This window comes from Strix aluco, chromosome W (assembly GCF_031877795.1).
Source record: "Strix aluco isolate bStrAlu1 chromosome W, bStrAlu1.hap1, whole genome shotgun sequence".
NCBI lineage: Eukaryota > Metazoa > Chordata > Aves > Strigiformes > Strigidae > Strix > Strix aluco.
This window is the reverse complement of record NC_133970.1, coordinates 918670-937899: the sequence shown is the minus strand read 5'-3', so window position 1 is coordinate 937899 and position 19230 is coordinate 918670. Positions and strand designations below refer to the sequence as shown.

General features: G+C 43.5%; 1 protein-coding gene across 3 annotated transcripts; it reads right to left on the bottom strand.

The window, feature by feature from the left end:
- Window positions 1-467: 467 nt before the first annotated feature.
- LOC141917855 (thioredoxin-like protein 1) lies at window positions 468-18231 on the bottom strand. 3 transcript variants are annotated; one of them, XM_074811449.1, is made up of 9 exons: window positions 18013-18231; window positions 16518-16614; window positions 15257-15430; window positions 11685-11807; window positions 11240-11309; window positions 10448-10620; window positions 7535-7639; window positions 3496-3543; window positions 468-723 (listed from the first exon to the last, which is right to left on the bottom strand). In XM_074811449.1, exons 1-8 carry the CDS (start codon window positions 18108-18110, stop codon window positions 3517-3519), a joined length of 867 nt encoding a protein of 288 aa, XP_074667550.1. In that variant the 5' UTR covers window positions 18111-18231; the 3' UTR covers window positions 468-723; window positions 3496-3516. The 3 variants fall into 3 exon arrangements, with proteins under 3 accessions (XP_074667550.1, XP_074667548.1, XP_074667549.1); XM_074811447.1 differs by lacking the exon at window positions 3496-3543 and adding an exon at window positions 2453-2493; XM_074811448.1 differs by lacking the exon at window positions 3496-3543 and having other exon boundaries at window positions 18013-18229.
- Window positions 18232-19230: the final 999 nt, after the last annotated feature.

Here is a 19230-nt window from a genome sequence, read left to right as displayed (position 1 = left end):
TGCACAGCTTGCTCGAGTCTGCCTGGGAAACGAGGTCAATATTTTCTAATAATATTAAAAAACCAAACATTTTCAAAGGACTCAAGAATTCTCAGTGCTGAACAGCTTGCATCAGCACGCCGTTTGTGACAAATCTGCAAGTTAATGGAACGGTGACTTAAAATGGGCTCCCTCCCCGGCTTCTTGAGGTGGGGAGGGAAATGGAAATTTCCCAACCAGGCGAAGTTACTCCTATCTGAGGAGTATCTGTATTTGAGGGAACAATGATCCTAAGCTCCCTCGGTCTTACAACAGAGTAGCTCGGATTTTATTTTTAGATGGCAGTCTATGTTTTACTTCCATCTGACATTTTAAACTCTCTGAACAAACGCGAGCGACATTCTGTCTTCTGTCTCTAAAGATAAGCCGGCTGAGTTGTGAAGTTTAAATGGAACAAAGGAAGAGCCACAGTTACTAGAATAACAAAATTAAACTTGGCAAAAGTAATGAATTTTATTTACAAATACATGTCCGAGGACTACAACAGAAACACACTAGGGAAACTCCATCTCAACAAAAGCAATGATTTATTGGTAATGGCATTAAACGAAACAGATTGACAGTCTCTGGTTATGGTCAAGCAATTATCCAGGAGTTGTAGATAAAAGTGAAGATCTCTTTGATTGCGTAAGGCCTTCCAGTGTCTTTCGTGTCCTAGTGGCTCTCTCCTTTTTTGCCAACTACCTGGTAAGAGAAAACCAGAAATAACGTTTAACCAAAAAAGTCCTGCCAAGTTGAAGTCCGTCACAAAATAAACAAGCGCAACTGAATTTTCAGCTAAGTTAATGCATTTGAGCATGCCTTATGCTGTGAGTCCCTCTAAAGGGTTAAGAGGGGTGCAGGACACACAAGACACCTTCTCTCTAGTACTCATACAGGCAGCAAAGTGTCAGTCTCCTTTTGAGAAGGGTTAGAAGACAGTGACTGCAACGGAACAGACCACACTTCGAAGTAGGGTGCTCGACACCAAGCATTCAGCCCGAGCACACTGTATCAAATATGACAGCGGGAAGGGAACCGCTGGGGGCTCAAGTACAAGTGTGTTCACTGCCACGGCCCTCGCCGAGAACATTCACCTTCTAACGCAGCTCAGACCTATAAAGACATCTGGAAGTCACCTGATTTTCAGTTATTTCTTGTCAAAACTTTTTTTTTTTTCTCCTTACCAAGTCTCCTTCCAATCTCCAATCCTGCCAACTCCACCTGGAATCAGAGTCAGCTTAGTGCTTCCCTCTCCTGAACAGATCAGCGCTGCTACAGGCTCAGGTGAGGCGACCTGCCAGCCGAGAGCAAGGGCAAGGCCAGCGCTCGAGGCGGCTCGGCAGGCCGGGCCAGCACAGCTCCCTGCCGAGGGGCAGCCAGCCCCCTTCGTCACAGAACTCAACACCAAATCCCCAGAGCAGAAAACGAGGCCGTTTTAGTCACTTTCCTGAAAAGATCCAGACATCATTCTAGTGCTCTTGCAGACCCTTGAAAAAAATAGCCATTTATAAGCCAAACCAAAATAAAAAGAAAGGAAGTCTTCAAGTTTAAGGCTCCAAGCTGCAGGAAGGACTTGGGGCAAGGCACCGACTCCCAGTTTGTTTCTGTTTAACTGGGGCAGCACTTACGGCTCTGACAAGGCGTAGTCGGAATTCACACCAACGGAGATCTGAAGATGACACTACTGGAACACAGAATTTCCCACTACTACTCACGATAATGCTGAAAACAAAGGACTAAACCTTTCTTGGTATTCTAACCAACTGACTGCTATGGCAAATGTGTCAAGTATTAATTACCTCAGCAGTTAAGTGACAATACACCACCCAAGATTCATATATTCAGCCATGGAATATAGAACTAGGGGGAAAACCAGAATAAACAAAACACCCTGAGCCCTGAACTAGGGGAGTGTCACAGACCCACTGGAAGCATTCGTCCGGATCCTTCCCTTTTTTCATTTCTTGTCAAATTTCAAGGGGGAAAATTTTTCACTGTCCAGCTGCTTTTGGTCAGCTGAGTTATCACTGCAAAGTAATTGAGATCTACTGATGAAAAGTACTTTTAAAGACCATTTTCACCTCCAAGCAACCCTTGACCAGGAGCATTTCACCAAGCTGTAATTTCAACCTAATGCTTAAGGGTCAGGAAAATTCCAATCTGACAACATAACAAAAGAAGGAAAAAAATCAGAAGCCCAAGTACTTGCATTAAGATCCAATTAATCAAGTTAAAAAAAAAAAAATCAGTTAAACTTGTCAAGAAGCAGTATTTATTCTTTGTGTGTTTCCAAAGCACCAAACTGTGTTCACACACAGATTAAGGAAAAAAGAAAAAAAAAAAACAGAAAAAATTAAAGAAAAAACACAGTTAAAAGATTAAAGATTAGGTGTTAGCAAGTGTGGCACATCAAGGACAAATATTGCTATACCAGTCTGAGGCAGAGATTGACAACTCGCCCATGTGTATTATCTGTGAAAAATCACACCAATATAGATATTTTATTATCACAGGGGAAAGAAATCCATTTTCTGAGCATCCCACTCCACCTTCCCAAAAGGAAATGGGCTATTTAAACTGCAACCAAACAACTGTCATTATTCTTTCCTCAGAAGTAGATCCATTTTCCTTCCTTTTACAGAAACAGCTGCCACCTAGTGCATTCCAAGGTAGCAGTTACAGCCTGGAATTCCCACGCAGAAGATGAGGGGTTTGGAGCAGGTTTTTCTTCGGGCGCTCGGCTGTTTCCCAAGCTTCAGGCCAGAGCGTGACAAACCCACAACCAACTCCATGGTTCGTCACCAGGAGTGACACCTTAATACTGAACCTCCTGGAACAGAGTTGGGTCTGTTTGCTTGGTTTTATATATATATATAAAAGAGATCGAGCAAGTAAAATTAGTAGGATGCTGTTGGAAAATCCTAATCAGGCCACGTATGTACAAACACTCACCAACTCCTCGCTGTCTTCCCTGCACAGCCGCCCAGTGCCAGCGGAGGGACAAAAAGAGCAGCACTTTGCAGCCCCTGCTGGCCTGCCTACTGCAGGGCCTCGACAAAGAGCAGCACTAAGCTCCACTAAGACGTTAAAAAACTCAAGCCCTGGTAGAGCATTTCACAAGCTGCATCTCAAACGGCTTTACAAATTCAACACAGGCTGAGAAATCAGTTATGGAAAATAATTTGTAAAAGTACGGTATGGTATGACTTTAAAGTGTTCAGGGTAACAGCAGGACAGAAATTTGATAGGACTGACAGGTAAAGAGAAGTGTTTAAGGTAAGATTTGGAGCGGGGAGTGGAGGGGAAAGATGAGTTGATGAGTCAGAAGGTAGAGAAGGCTTTTCCTGATGGTAGAAGGTGCAGAGAAGGCGGCTCTCGCATCAGTGTTGAGATTGTGGAAAGGGTGAAAGATGCTAGATGAGCAGAGGGAGCAAGGGAGGGAGCAGTGCAAGACCACTTCAATCTTATTATTACTTTTTAATTTCTTCTGCCTTTTTAGTTCTTTAGAAATGGGAAGTTAAGCTGAAAAACAAACAAACAACATGTTACAAGAAAAAAAAAAGCAGCAGCATGTAGTGCAATTAAGCAGTTCTGAGTAGAAAGAAAACGTCCGTTCAAGAGGGGACAAGAACATGTCCCACACCCTGTCAGTATTCATCTATGCCCCACCTCAACACTGAGCAGCAGCAGGTTTTATTCGTTAATACCAGAAAGAAACAACAGCTATATTGGACACCAACAGTTGCACACTCTTCCAAAAACAAAAGCATGTTTACAAGTTCCCCCCCAAGATTCACAGGAACCCACCTAACACTAAGCCATCAACCAACCATAAAAAACCCCACAGAACTTGCACCTTTACCCTTCCAGCTGTCTGCCCAAAGCAGTCTGAGCATCTTGCAGCACCAGAAGCAAATCTCAAACGCCATCTACTACGACCCAAACGCACTCTACTAGAGGAGTCTGCGTGCTCAGTTACACCTTCAGTCAGACCCCACGTGGCCAAGGAACAGCAGCATAAACACTTCTCATGTTAAGCATGTTTTTTTAAAATCAAACATGCCTTTAAGTCAAGCTTCTCCAAAAGCATTTCAGAATATATTAAATACATCTAGGAAGGGAGTATTCACCCCAGTTCTCTGCTATAGAGGGCCTCTTCATTTAAACAGTGCAAAGAATAGGTCTCTCCCCACTACTCTCTGTGCTTAACTCCCTACACTGCAGTCTGTTCAAAGCAGAGTTTTTTCCTTGCTGTCCCTCTTTTCCATCACTCCAAAGACTCCCCCCTCCTCCCCAGAGGATTAAAATCAAGCTGTGCAAGGAGCAGGATACACACAACACATTAAAACAAGTTTGAAAGCTGCTTTTCTAACTTTCCTCACTCAATCCAGCAATACCAACTGCATGAGAGAAAATGAGACATTTTTGCAGCGAGACCAGTCAGTGAGTGGAACAACCTCCGCAGGGACGTGGCAGAGTCCCTGTCACTGGAGGTTTGAGGGGCTGGATAACCTCATCCTGGCTCCCTTGTCCAGACAAGGGTGGATCGGGTCATCGTTGGAGGTCCCTTCAACCTGGGCTGTTCCATGAGTCTATATATGTCCAAACTAATTTGAGGCCCAAAAAATCACTAAAGGAGGACTGACTTAACAACACCTGCTTAGTACTGCTGTTATTTTTCAGAGTAGATGAGTTTCAGCTTCCTATGTGACGGTGTAAGTCCTGCAAACAATGCCTCATTTTTATTAGCCACACAAAGTGACTCCCTGGCCCCGAAGAGGCCAATCTTCTCACAGCCAGCACCGTCCGAGCCAACAGGAGCTTTCCGCAGCTGCCTGAAGGACACGGGACCCGCACTTACACACTTTACTCATCAACTGCTGAGCGGGTGGCTGCTGTAACTAAAGCCTGTGTTCAGATCCCTCCCTCCCCAGTAGGGAGGCAAAACACATCAGCCTGATCCTTCACAGAATTCATTCAAACCGATGCGCTGGGTTTATTTTCACTTGGCAACTGAGCGTGCGTGCAGTCGCCTGAGCAGCGATGTGATCCCCGCCACAACGTGGCTGGAATCACGTTCATGGCCACTTCTTCATTCAAGCCCTTCAGATATTTAACAGATTCTTACAAACACTTAAACTCAGGGTAAAAAGCATTCCCCTGTCTTGTTAATCATACTGCAATACTATTTCTATCCTCATTAGAAGAGAAATATGAACAGTAGAGACAGACTGAGATGAGGGAGTGAGACAGATGAAAGCAGTGAGGAGCAGTGTGGGTAACTACTCAAGGAGATGAAAAGAAAAGTAAGGTTTCCCAGTTAATCTACAAAGCTAAATATAATTAATGCCCAATACTATATTAAAGTTTCAGCACTGGAAGAGAGGAAACAAAAGTTAAAATTCCTAAGAGCACTGCAACTCTGCCAGACTACACATCCCATTTGTTCCGATGAAATATTTTAACAGCCTAATATTAAAACTACATGTTCAGGAAGCAAAACAGGAATATTACATATAGTGGGGATGAGTATGGGAACGGAGGCAGGATTAGCCACCTCATAACCCAGCAGCCCCTGCTCCTCTTTCCAGGCCGTTGTGAGCAGTTCCCCAGCCCCGTGACGCCACCAGCAGTGCCAACACCGCGGTGCTGTTCGGTGCCTACCCGGGGGTCTGTGCCCCCTCCCCATCCGTTCACACGGGCGTCACGCGACACAAAGGCACGCTCCTCGATGGCACCAAGGCATTTCCCTGCAACCCTGAAGGAAACCAAAACTTAACTGGCACAGTATTTACCAGGCTGTACAGCAGCTTCCAGGCATCCACACTGCATCTAGAACCAGGAGAGATCTGTGAGTCCCCTCTACCTACCTCAGAGGGACGAGATGCCTGCAGAGCCACGCTAGGGCTGGGTGAGGGCACGTGTGAATTAAGAAGCCCACTGCCCCCCCAAAACATGGGCTGGAGCTCAGCTTGTTCCAGCAGTCAGGTCCAGGCTACAGCAGTACTTCAGTCCTGGGCCCAAACCGTTTGGCCATGCAACTTAAATACTGTAGGAAACGCACCTTGTGCGGCCTCAACACTGGTCTCAAACCCATGTAATGTTCTGCAAAAGTCTGGACTGCTTTACCAAGCACACCCCAATCAGGATTATCAATTAGAAATAATAAATCACTACTTCAACAATCAGAAGGTCAGGCTTAAAGAGTGCACTTGTTGAAAATAAACTTTCAGCACTTTTGAAAGCAAAACTAATTTACAGAGAACTGAAAGTGAGACAGAGATCCAATACCGAGTCCGAGTCCCATCCATCCCTCTCCCAACAATAACCAGCAAGTACTGCAGATTAATAATGCTGTTAAAATAGGGATTGCACAACTCGTTGCAGGGGTGCCCTAATGCCACAATGCTGACAAAAAGAGCCATATAAAACAGAAAACGTAAGCAGATTGCAAATCAATTAACGTACTTCTAGTCCTGGGAGAATTGGAAGTGCTATATTAGGAAGGTCTAAAACTGATACCCAGTTAATTTTAGTACATTAGAACAACTTTTTCAATTACTTCAAGTTTCATGGAAAGGCAGCAAAACTGGTTAAACTTCTATTTATTAACTTAATCGTTACCTGCAAAGATATGAAGTTTTACATGTAGAAGTTAAGATCAAGTTTTGATGTTAAAAATTCCAGGTACGTGACATGTCGGTGAGCGTTAGTGTTTTTAACCTTCTGAAGTTATAGGTTATTTGGATAATAAATTGTGGTGCCTTCAGTGTTACTGGTCACCAACACAGCAGTTTGTATGCAAGTGTTACAGCAGTATTTGCCCTTTTACAGAGGCTACTAAGTTTTAAAGCAGCTTATTTTAAAAAGCCTTATTACATTTTGACAAAGTTGTAAGTAGCTTTGAAGTTTCAAAACTTTCAAACCCGTTTCACATTCTCAAAAAAAAAAAAATCAGGAATTGAGTGCCTTGTTGTTCAGCACTAGTGTGTCTGAAGTCAGCGTAACAAGCTGTTTGCTTCATTTCCTCTTTAAAAAGCAGGTATGTTTAATATAACAGACACCTTGTGAGCAAATATTTTTCAGATCTCAGGCTTATTTTATGTTGCCCAGTGCATAAAGTCCTTCAAAGTAGAAGCCACGTCAATCACAAGGAGCCTGTTTAATTTGTACAAGCAATTGCTTCTCTACTTCCTGAACACCATCAGAAAGCAAGTTCAAAACCAGGACATAAATCTCACAGCTGTTAAAAAAATAACATTGTCTGTAGCGTATATAACTTGACAGTCCCTCAAGTTTTCACATATGCATTCTGATCATTTTTACACAGTTGATGAACAGAAGTTGTAAGCAAGACCAAAGATCTGCAAAAGAAAGCTGCACATTTTCTTCTGGATGCTAAAGCTACCTTAAGTTGTGGAATTCTAGTAACAACCAAGTGTATTTGTTCTGTCAACCCATTTTTGAGGCGGTTTAAAACATTCAAAAGTGCTTTTAAAGAAAGAGGACTCACTCGCTTGAAGTCATTCATATTTGTTGCTTGGACTGGAGTTCCAATAAACGTGAAGTATGTAATTCTTGTTGTCTCTTCATCACCATGATTAGACTGGACAAACAACTAAAGAAAAAAAACACCCAAACACAAGAGTTAAGGGAAACTGTCCATTGCTGAATTAATACATAAAACATAAGGTGCCCAAGATTTTTGAACTAACCAAATTAACACTTTTCCCTATTATAAAGGCTTCTGTAAGTTTAGATAAGCTACTGTCCTCTTATTTTAAATAACGATCATATAGAATGCTACTATTTTCCTGGTAGTTTGTTAAAAAACCCCACACAGCTTGGATTTTCCCACTTCTGACCCAGGACCACATTCAGCAAGCAAAAACAGGATCTAAGAAGTCACAATTTACTGGAATCTGACGTGAAGTTAAGTATCAATTTAACTATGTTTGCTGAGGCCCCTAAGACTACTTGTGTGCAGTTTACTACTACAGCTTGCATAATTACATGTTTTACGGCACAAGTACTAGCTCTATGAAGTTATTTTAGGGTTTCAAACAAATATCAAGCTTCTTTTGAGATACAGACTAAGGAATTATTGCTGGAACCATGACACTTTTTAAAGTGGACAAATGAAAGAACAATTTTTTTATGTGCAGTAGTATTTGTAAGGAACTTGGAGTTAGAAGAGCAATGAGGTGTTTGCAGATCTTTCCACACTTTACTGTGAGTGTGGAGAAAGGAGGAACAAGGAAGCGAGTAGTGGCATCAGAAGCAGAGGAACAGAAGGAGAGGGAGGACGAGAGGCAGCAAGGGACGGCATCACGCCCCTTCCACAAGCCACAGCCTGTATCTACGAAGACGCCCGTTCTGCCTCAGAACTGCCCGTGCCACAGGCCGCCCAGTGCTGGAGGGTACGCGCTGCTACGGCCTTGCCCTATACGTAAATTTATTTGTGCCACCACCACGTGCTCCCAAGTGTGTGATCAGCCAGAGGGACTGCTGATCTAAACCCATACAGACATTCACCCCTCCAAGCAGCTTCCCTGCAGCTGGAAGAGCCTGTATTTTCCTACACAAACAAGATGTGTGAAAGATGAGGGTTGAGACGCTGAGGAAAGTGCTGTTCTGACAGAAAGGAACAGAAAAGCGTGTCAAGGCTCGGCTTTTGTCGAACAGGTGAACTGCAATGTGTGCAGAGATTCTGTCTCAGCAGCGATGTGAAAAGTTCAACAAGTACAGAGGAAAACAAATGCCACTGAAGTGGCAGTAATGAAGAGAAACACACAACAAACAGGGAAAAACAGCATTAGATACACTCAGTTATATGGATTAGTAACTACAGGGTATAGAATTAATAAACCAGGTAAGTTACAACTGACAAACCTAGCAGTGATACATACAAATGAAGTATGAACTTGCTAACAGCGACACAGGAATGTTCAACCAGTATTTCTCATTATACATGGCAGAAAAGCCGGGTAATTTGCGTACGTGACAACTGTGCCTCCTCCAGTTCATTAGGAACCAAACGGGAGGTTGTTACCCACAGCACTCTGCAGGCGAGCAGAGCGTCATCGCCTGCACCGGGAAGCCAGGTAGTGGCCAAGAAGACCGACCATCTCGGTTTTAGGAAGTCTTAACTACAGAACCCAGGTTTAGCTGGGAAACTAGGGGAGTGCCACTGCAGTGCCCACACGCAATGAGTGCAAACAAGCAGAGCATCTATTTAATCACCTTATCGCTCGTCTAGTGTTTGCACATCATCTTGTCTAAAGCTGACACCGGATTTTATTAAAGAACAAATACGTAACTTGTACTTGTCAGCACAGCTTTGTAGAATATGAGCTTATGTCACCGATCTCCATTTCATTTGGGGGAGGATAAAGCTGGTCACAAAGGTAACTCCATAGAAATAACTGACGTGAAAAGGAGTTATTTAGGTTTGCTTCTCATTACCTTTAAAATAATTGCTAATAAAACACTGCTAAACATGGAAGTAGCTGACTGATCTAAAATTCAGTACACAAATAGCAATGCAGAAATTTCCTAGAAACTTTTTTACAGAAGAACTGTGATGAAAAGATTGAGGGTGGATCAATGTTTTGGAGTTACAGGTAACTCAATAAGCAGCTGGTGACTTCTGTGGCCAGCCCACTAAAATATAGTTTAATTCAATCAACTACAAGTCCGTATGTTCGCAAACGTGTAATTCAGGCCATGAAAAGCATTTCCACAGAAAAGAATTCAGAGATCATACGGAGAAAAAAAATAAATTTAAAAGAGTTCCTCGCCCTGTTTCCTGTGGTATTGCGTGCACAGTACCAGGACACTGCCAAGCATAAAGTAATTCCAGCACCAATTTAGGCACCACACACACTGCACTAGAACCTGTGTTTTTAAAACAGAAGAGGAGCAACCACACCTGCATTTAAGAGTCAAAAACCCTGTGTGAAATCTGTGGAAAGTCTCTTACAGCAAGAGAATCAGAGAGCTCGTTAAAAGACAATTTGATGACAGCATTTAAGGACCCTCACAGAAAGCAGGTATGGAGTTTAAAGACATCGCAGGTACTTGATACTCGGAGAAATCTGCCATTTCTGCACTTGGATTGTGAGAAACTGGATTCCTTGTCTCAACTCTTCCAACGGAGACAAGATGCCTGTCAGGAAGGTATGTTAGTGAAAACACTGGCGCAGGAAGAGCTGAAAGCAAACCTTGTGTCTCAGTCTAGGTCAAGAGAGACACTGCGTGCACGTGGCCTCGTCTCACCTTAAATTCCTGAGACACTTTTAGTATGAACATACAGCATGCACTCAGCAGAGCGAAACTAAGAACACCTGCAATGAAATCACCGAAGACGCATGGTGCTTTAAAAGTTTTGAGCCTGCACAGACCTCGGAACAGAAACTTTACTTACAGTTACACTGTTAACGTTCTGAAATTTTACATAGCGAAGCTGGACAATACCATCTTCTTTAATATCATCTGGTGTCAGCTCCAGGGCTTGAGTCGGTTCACTTCTCTCTGCTTCTTCAAAATCCATAGATCGAGGAAGGTTGATAAAGATTTTTATGTACTTTGGACCTTGCCCTGTGTTCAAAGAGAGGAGTGGAATTCCATTGTTTAAATGTATTTTGAGCAGCCCTCCCTTGTCAGACTCTAGACCCCACTCAAGGCAGGCACGAGCTCCCCCCATTCTAGTACCTTATCTGTCAATCCCACATCACCACCCGGGTAGTGATGGACATCCCAGGTTGCACTACTCGTCCACATGTCAGAGACAGAATTCCACACAAAAGATTGTAATAAAAAGTCTAAAAATAGTTTTGTTGTGTCATACAACACCTGAACACTTTGTGTAATTTAATAATGCAAACTGAGTTACCGTAAAAACTAAGCTCTACCCTTCAGTAGCTCTCGCATTAATTCTTGAATGAAATGCAGGTTTCTCTTTGCAGCGTATCAAACTACAGTAAATACTTATATTTGCGTCATTCCAAATACCCACACATGAGGTCAGTGAAAAAAAGGAACGAGATCATTTGTTATGTAATTCATTTACAACTAATTTACTGAAGCTGCTGTAGGATTCTCAGAAGGTGAAAGGTTCCAGGGACAACAGTGTAATTTAAAAAAAAAAAAAAAAAATCAGCTAAACACGGGCAAAGCTTTGGTTTCAAAGACATGATTAAACAGACACTTCACTCACCATTATCTGGCCCCTGAAGTTTCATAGAATAAAGCTTGACAGGTTGACTAAAAGCTACAGTGATAAGCAGCTGTGGAGAAAAAAGTTGCTGTTAAACACAGTCTTCATTCTTAAAAACAAACACAGCACGATAGTGAACTAGAAATAAGTCTGAGCTTTGAAATAAAATTAAGTACTTACCTTCACTATGTTCCACACATGCACTACTCTGTCACTTTAAACTATCAGCAAACACTACTCCGCTTGGAAGTTTTTTCCATACATAAAGGGATGTGAAACTGGAAATGCCCCAACGACCTTTGTATACCAACTTGACTTACCTCCTACTTACCATCTCCCACTCTTACTCACACTAGCATAACGATATCAAGTAGACAAGTTCTTAAAAAATGCTTGCAGACCAGACCACCACGGAAAATATCTCACTTAAAAATATCTACTGTACCTGCTCGTCACAGTCTGATTCCAAGTAGGTAGAGTCTTTACGTAAACAATTATCAAATCCGTGCTCATCACTCTCATTAAGACATTCACAGCCGGCTTTATTGATAAATGGCATTAAATCCATCTGAAAGTAAAAGCAAGAGCATCGCTGAGTGCATGATAAGTGCGCCATGAACTCACCTGGGATTAGTAAGCATTGGAATGAATGAAATTCTTCATTCAACAGATTAAAATAACAAGACACACAGAAAACCTCGGGGGTTTATATCAAAAGACATTACAAACAGAAACTAAAGACTCTGTAGTACTCGGATGGATCCTGTTCATAACTAAATGACATTTTTCCCCTCCATTCAGAATCCTGCACCCCGGGAACACACGCTTGCCACGCTGAGAGTAAGACATCAGGCATGGGGAGAATTTCCAGATACACTTCTGATAAAGCCTAGAGCACTGCAAGTCGCACCACAACACAGACAAACTGACATTAGACTGGAGCTATGATCAACTTAATAGAAAAAAAAAAATGGACCTCCCTAAAAATATACTATATATTGCAGAACATATTAAGAGACCACCACTACAGTTCTTACCAAACTTCACGTGCAAAGCTAGTCTTATTTTGATTGGGTTTTGGCACTGTACAAACTAACCGTATGAAACCTTTTCCTACTCCTTCCTCCGTATACTTGGTAAAAACACAGACCATCAGAAAACAGAAGCTACTGTTCACCATGAACCAGTTTGTTTTATTGCTCAGCTCTTTTGTAAAGGCTCCAACTAAAAGCTTTAACATATATGTGTTCTCAGATTAAAGCAGACCTATCCGTGCCCCAAGCCATTTAAAAGGTGGCATGTTTGCAGAGGCAGAACAATCTGTACCAATTTCCAGATAACCAGGATTTTTTGCCTACAACTAAAGTAAACTGAGTCCAATTGAAGCACAAGCAGCCAGGCTAAAAGTCAAGTATTTCATACCGTGAGGCCCGAAGACAGAGTATCAACACCTCACACTGTAACAATACAAATTCAAGATCAGCCCACAGTCATAGAACAGTCCAGAGGTGAGGAGCTACAGGAACTTTTAGGATGACAACTCAAAATACCCTTCTTAAAGGCATCTATTAGGTCCCAAAGCATATTACGCCACTCTTGTGTTTAAAAAAAAAAAAAAAAAAAGGCACAGACTAGCTTGAAAATTACTGCATACAACTCCTCAGGCTGTAGCTTCAGGGTACAAACAGAACCCACAAACAGGCTGCTGAGAGCAAACAACTCGTTTCCTGTACGTCACTTCCCTTCGCTCTTGTGACTATGTGATTCTGAGCAAATAAAAATCCTTATCCCCTGGTCAACATCCAAGCAAAGGCTCAGCTTGCAACTGGCACGCTCCGTAGGGCAGAAAAGAGAAGGAACACACAGCTGGGCAGGAGAATAAAGGTCCCTTCTGGGGGCCAAGGGCGAGCACATCCCCAAGGAGCATTTCAGCCCCCCTTGGGGGTCAAGCGGGAGTCCTGCGCAGCTCGTACAGCCCTCAGCGGGCTCGGGACTGGATCCGCAGGGCTGAGACAGCACCTCCTGCAAGATGAACTTCCAATAGAAGATGGCGCGCTCATCTCAAAACCATCTAAGCAGAACTGAACCTGCCACCTGAATGATTTCCAGTGTTCAGGGCTCCAAAGCCAACAAGCTGAAGCTCTGCCTTTTGACATTCCTGTAGTTCCAGAGAGTTTCACAATAATTGTGAGTGTTCACATGTGAACTGTTCCACGGCAGGCACTGCACAAGCAGCTGAACTGCTTGAAATTAAAGTGGCCTGTGCCCTGGCGGTTTATTTAAATGAGAAATATTCAGCTGGATTTGCACCCTGCTTACATTTGCCTGGCAGGACATGGCTAGCTACGAGTTCAAGATACTTAACCTCCAAAAAACCCAGTTTTGCATTTAACGATGTAATTTTGTGTTCCGTTGATACTCATCACAGCGAAGTTTAACAGATTTGCTAACGCACAGTGAAGCACTGGCTGCAGCAACCAGCCAAGCCCTGAGCTGCGACACCACTGAGGCAAACGCAATACACCACGTAACTGACTGCAGTGACACTTTTGGTAGAACAATAGACAATCTCATTTAAGGAGTAATGTTACACCGAGGACTGCTTGGAGAATACCACCTAAAACGACAGCTCTAGGAAAGTGTTTTGTCACGTAAGGTTCTCGTTTACATGTGTTCGTTAGCACAGGCATACGATTTGGATGCACAATAGCCCTGAGGTAACGCAAAAACACGCAGAACATGGTGAAAATATTTCTGAGCGGATCGCTTCCTTATTGAAATTCCGGCCAAAAATTCAAGTATCCCTACAAAGTTTGGATTTACCTGCAAGACACAGGCAAATCATGCCGTGATTAAAAAGTTCTGTTTGTGAATATCAATTTTTAAATTCTTTGGAAGAAAACATTAAAGTTGTATTTTAGTTACGAGAGATTTTGATGCAAGGTTTAAAAACCATTCGGTGTGAGAACGTGTATTTAGAAATGTTTGCTTTTTTTAAAATTAATGAAGAATTACAAGTTATTTACTTAGTGTAGGTTATCTGTGAATGCCCGATCAGCAGTCACTGCAGTGATGTGCAGTACCCCTACAGACATGAAATGATATGCATTAAGCATTAAATTGAAAGCAAATTCCCAATCAGCGAGAAGTAACTCTTGTTTGCCACTCAGACCAGGCACGTAATCTTTTCTAAGTACTCCTGTGACATTTTTTACTTCATATATTTTTATATCCTTGTTATTCTTTTACAGACAAGAAGAAATCTAAAGAGAACACTTTACAGTACCACCCACTTTTGCAAACATTAGCAATTAGGCAAAAGAAAACATATCTGGAGATAGGCTTTATCTAACGCACCCTCCCAAAGACATCCTATTTTCAGGGCAAGCTGCTAGAGGAAGATAGAGCTGAACTGTTACGAAGGTTAATTCCTTTGGCAACAGAATCTCTCTTTTTTTTTTTTTTTTGAGAGATGAAATAAGGGGGATTAAAGAGAGGGTAGGGAGCAAGAAGAAAAAAGGAAAGCCCCAAATGAACCTACCACCACATAAACAACAGAGGGGATTTCTTAAGGAACAACTAGAGCAACTTTTCAATGTTTTTGACAACCATGTCTACCAATGTCTTTTCCCACGGACATTTTTACACTTTAAAAATACGTCTTGGGAAGACAGATTGGGATGTCTGAGAAGAAAGAAGCAGAACGAGCAGCTGCAGCAAAAAGTTCATCATAAAACATTAAATTCATTATTTTAACGACTAAGGGCTACGTGTGGAGATTTTTCTTAAAACATTTTACAATTCTATAACCATATTTACTCTCTGTTGATTTTTAAATCTTGTCTGAAAAAGGAAACCCAGACAATTGATCTTCTCAAAGACACAGGGAACCTGCAGTTTTGCCTAAAGAAGTATTATTTGACTTGGAGTATGCTTAGAAAGCAACAGATTATTTTCTTCTAAACATTCAAGTTACACAAACATTAAAAAAATTATCTTAAAATAAGTGATGCATACATATCCTTTTGGGATATCTGTATCTTCACTGTTTCCAGGGTCATTCTCCAGGTGCTGTTTAATTTTTTCTTCTAAACCTACAGCATCTGCTCCTTGATATTGGTCGATTCGCACTTTGTTTCGGAAAAACAGAAACGTCGGTGTTGCCGATATATTATTGGTAGCAGCTGTTCCCTAGAATGCATAAATTAGTTAGAAGTGTTACCTAACGGAATACTACCAATATTGGACAGAAACATTAGCTTGCTTCACCTCGATAAGAATACACACACCAGATATTAATCAAGCTACATCACCTCAGACATCACAAACAATATTTGTTATTTTATAAACAGCCTTAACTCAGTAATTTAAATTCTTCAGATCCTCCTAATCCTTTATGCATTTGGGTATTCTTCGAACGGACTTCACATTGTCAGCAGACTTGTGTGTACACCATAAAAATCATATTACTCACTTGCTCTCGAAAGCAGAGGACAGCTTAATTTAACACTTTTATTTTACAGGCTTTCTTTACACCTGCATTCCTCCTTCTCCCAAGCCACACTCATGCACACCCAGGAACTGCAGCCTGCTGCTGTAGAAGGTGAATTCCATTTGATTTCTCCCTGTATTCATACCTGTTATGCACCCATAGTAGTTTCTCCAAAACTTTCCATAATTTAGTGCCATTTGCAAACATTGTCACCACTTTGATGTTCATCTCTCTCCATTTTAATTTGTGGTAATTCAAGACACTTCCTTTCAACATACCATTGTTAATTTTTGTTAACAACCCTTAAGACAATCAACAGCTCACCTGCAACACTGTTGTCTGTTAAAACCAGCTGAGTAGTACTAGAGAGGAATCTAGTCCCACTAATCATATCGGTTCATTGCATTTTTCATTCTGCTCAATCACTACGCCAATATTCGTTTGGAAAGACTCTTTTTAATTCATACTGCTGTTCTCTTCTACATTTAATGGTATTATACAAGCAGCAGGGGCTGTTAAACAGCCTGTGCACTGCTTAAATGAAGGACACCACAGTGAGAACTGCAAGGACACTTTTCTAAATAAAAGTGGTGTTTGTTCGCATTTTTGTGCGTATCCTAATTTTGGAGAATTTCACAATATTCCTATTTGTGATTCACCAAACGTGTCAACAGCCACAGGACAGTACTCTTAGTATACTGTCTGAACAGTTTTCCTTCAAGCTTCCCACTCACTACGTTATCTGCTCTTTCTCTTACAACTGAAAATACATTTTTAAATACCAACCTGGCATTGATGCACATCTACTTCCAAAAAAGTTGCCTGGGGATATTTGTTACTCAGAGCATTGAAAGCTGGGGCTATCCTTAAACAAGGGCCACATCTGTGAAAACAACATACAGTTTAGCTTAATATTAGCACATTCGTGTTCTTACTGATATCCTTGGTACACATAAAAATAACCTTCCTACCTGGCTGACAGATGGTAAGCAATCCTGGTGATACAATTAAGAATGACATTTAGAAACACATCATGAAGTGTTAATTCCCACTTCCTCAGACAGCTTCAATGTCACACGATTAGCTTCACCTATTAATTAATACCAACTTCATATTTCCAGCTAATGGGTTTAGCTCCAGCCTCTTTTACCACAAGTCAAAGTCCTGCTAACTAGTGATACAAAGGAGGGAAAATAGAGGTGCCTGCTTTTCCTGAAACAGCAAAAAACACAACAAAAAACTAGTACTAGCACCCACATCACCTCCTGTGAAAAAAAAAAGAGTATCTACAGTAAAATCTAAGTAGGACTTTAAATATTTAACAGTAATAATGTATCAAACCTTTAGCAGGAATCATAAAATTCCTACTGCAATTAAGTCTCACTTACTACAACTGTAACCAGTTACTACCATACCTACTTGACCCTGGTAGGACAGACCTGACTTCTGCTGACTTAATTGTGTCACCTTGGCTGAAAATACCTATCTGTTAATTATTATGCCTTTGCCAGCATATATGAAGCGTACAGATGCAACTATTCCTGCAAAGGAATATTCTCACAAGTCAGCTTGCTGTGAAAGAAGCAATTAGAAAGCCAAACAGCAAAAAATGCCAGTAGAAACTCCCTCCAAAAGCACATCAGCATACCTAAACCAGAGCTGTCAGCGTGCGCCTGCCAACAGGTACAGCTGTAAGCAGCGCGGCCGGGCCCCGCTCCCTCTGCCGACCGAGGAACGGGTCCCCAGCAGCGCAGAACGCAAACGCACGGTTTATATAAATACTTATACCTCAACCGAACTGGAACCTGAGGCGTTGGGCTGCCCGCGCCCTCTGTTAAGGCCCTTCCTGACCTGCAACCGGGTTTGAAGGCGGCGCAGCACCCGAAGAACGCCAGGTTCGGAGGGCAGGGGAAGCCGGCTCAGCTGCCAGAAGGTGAATTTAACACCAGAAATCGGAAATCCCATCCCGATGCTGTGACTATATTCACGTGCTACAGATAAGGAGCGCCGCTCACGCTAAACAACAATCAGCTCGCAGCTCTTACCCGCAGCAGTGACCAAAATGATACAGCAGTTTGCCAGCTAACTGCACTTCTCAAGTTTGAAACCTTGCCTCGCCTCAACGATAAATAAAAACACCAAAACCCCTCAAGGGCCCCGGCGGTTCTCCCGGTCCCGGGGAGCCCCAGCCCGGGGCGGGAGCGGCCAGGAGACGCCTCCCGGTGGGTCAGGCCCAGCTGCCGCTCGCCGCCGCCTCAGCCCGCTTCCCGCCCTCACTCACCCCCTCATGGTGAACTTCACCACGGCCAGGCGGGAGCCGGCAGCGCTGAGCTCAGGCTGGAACTCGGTGTCGTTCGCGATCACCTTCACGCCCACCATCCTCGCCGGGCGGCGGCGGGGCCCGCGCTGAGGGGGGGGCGGCGGTCCCGGCCTGTATCTGCAGCGTCACGGCGGGCAGGCGGCGCCCGGCATGCACCGCTCGGCCCAGCGCGCAGGCGCGCCCGCCGCCAGCCGCGCCGACATCTTGAGGGCGGGGCGGGGGCGCCGCCATTTTGGGAGAGGGCAGCGAGCGGGTGAAGCCGCCGCCGGCCATTTTGGGTAGGGGCAGGCGCGCCATCTTGGCCTGGGGCGGCCGAGGGGAGGGAGGAAGGATGGCAGGAGGATGGCAGGATGGCGGCTGTAGCCCGGCCGCGGGTCCTGCCGGCGGGAGAGGGGTTGGGTGCCGCGGCTGGGAGCGCTGAGGGAGCCTGGCTGGGCTGGCGAGGGGCTGGATGCCATCCCCGCCTTGGGAACGCGGAGGAGAGCCAGCGCACGGTCTTCCTGTTCTGGGGGCCCACGCCAGTGCTTTGGCTGGGACTGGTTCTAGAAGCGTGGAATTAAAAATAAGCCATGTTTTATCCTCTTAACGAGAGTTGAAACAGAGGAAAGGAGGCCTTACTACTTCCCTGTGAGTTTTGAGGACGAGCTGAGCTGCACTCTGACCAGCGCTTGCTGCTGAAGCTGCCTCAGGCTACTAGTACCAGATGTACAAAACCTGCAAAGGAATTTGATTGTCAAAGAGCCCATCCCGCCTCCCCAGCAGGCGCCGTCTGCCGCGTCCAGCTCCTGACGCGTGCTGCGTGCTCCAACAACCTACTCCCGAGGAGCTGCTGCAGCTGGAAGGTGCCCAGGAGGCTGCTCCTCAGGAACCTGGCAGCTCCAGGCAGCCTCGAGCATCTCCGAGGATGGAGACCAGGAGACCTCTCTGGGAAACCCATCCTCGCCTTTGAGCACCCTCGAGGTCAAGAAGTTCCCCTTCAGTAAAGGTCTCCCACAGCCTTCTCATTAGCATGTACATTGGTGACACAGATAAAACAGTATAATTAATGTTTAAAGTAACAAAGTGAAAGTGTTTAACATTTTTATTAGCACCTTATTTTAAGATAACTTAATGCTTTCCATAACTCAGAAAACATCCTTGAGCCTTTTATAGCCGCTAGTTTAAAACAATCTCTCTAAA

Bases quoted from the DNA above. Each gene is read 5' to 3' on its own strand.
- LOC141917855 (XM_074811447.1), bottom strand. From the start codon at position 18,110: ATGGTGGGCGTGAAGGTGATCGCGAACGACACCGAGTTCCAGCCTGAG. The intron at 15,431-16,517 runs GTTGGTATTTAA...TATGCATTCTAG, and splicing joins TAGATGTGCATCAATGCCAG to GGAACAGCTGCTACCAATAA. The intron at 10,621-11,239 runs GTGAGTGAAGTG...CTTTGAACACAG, and splicing joins ACTTCAGGGGCCAGATAATG to GGCAAGGTCCAAAGTACATA.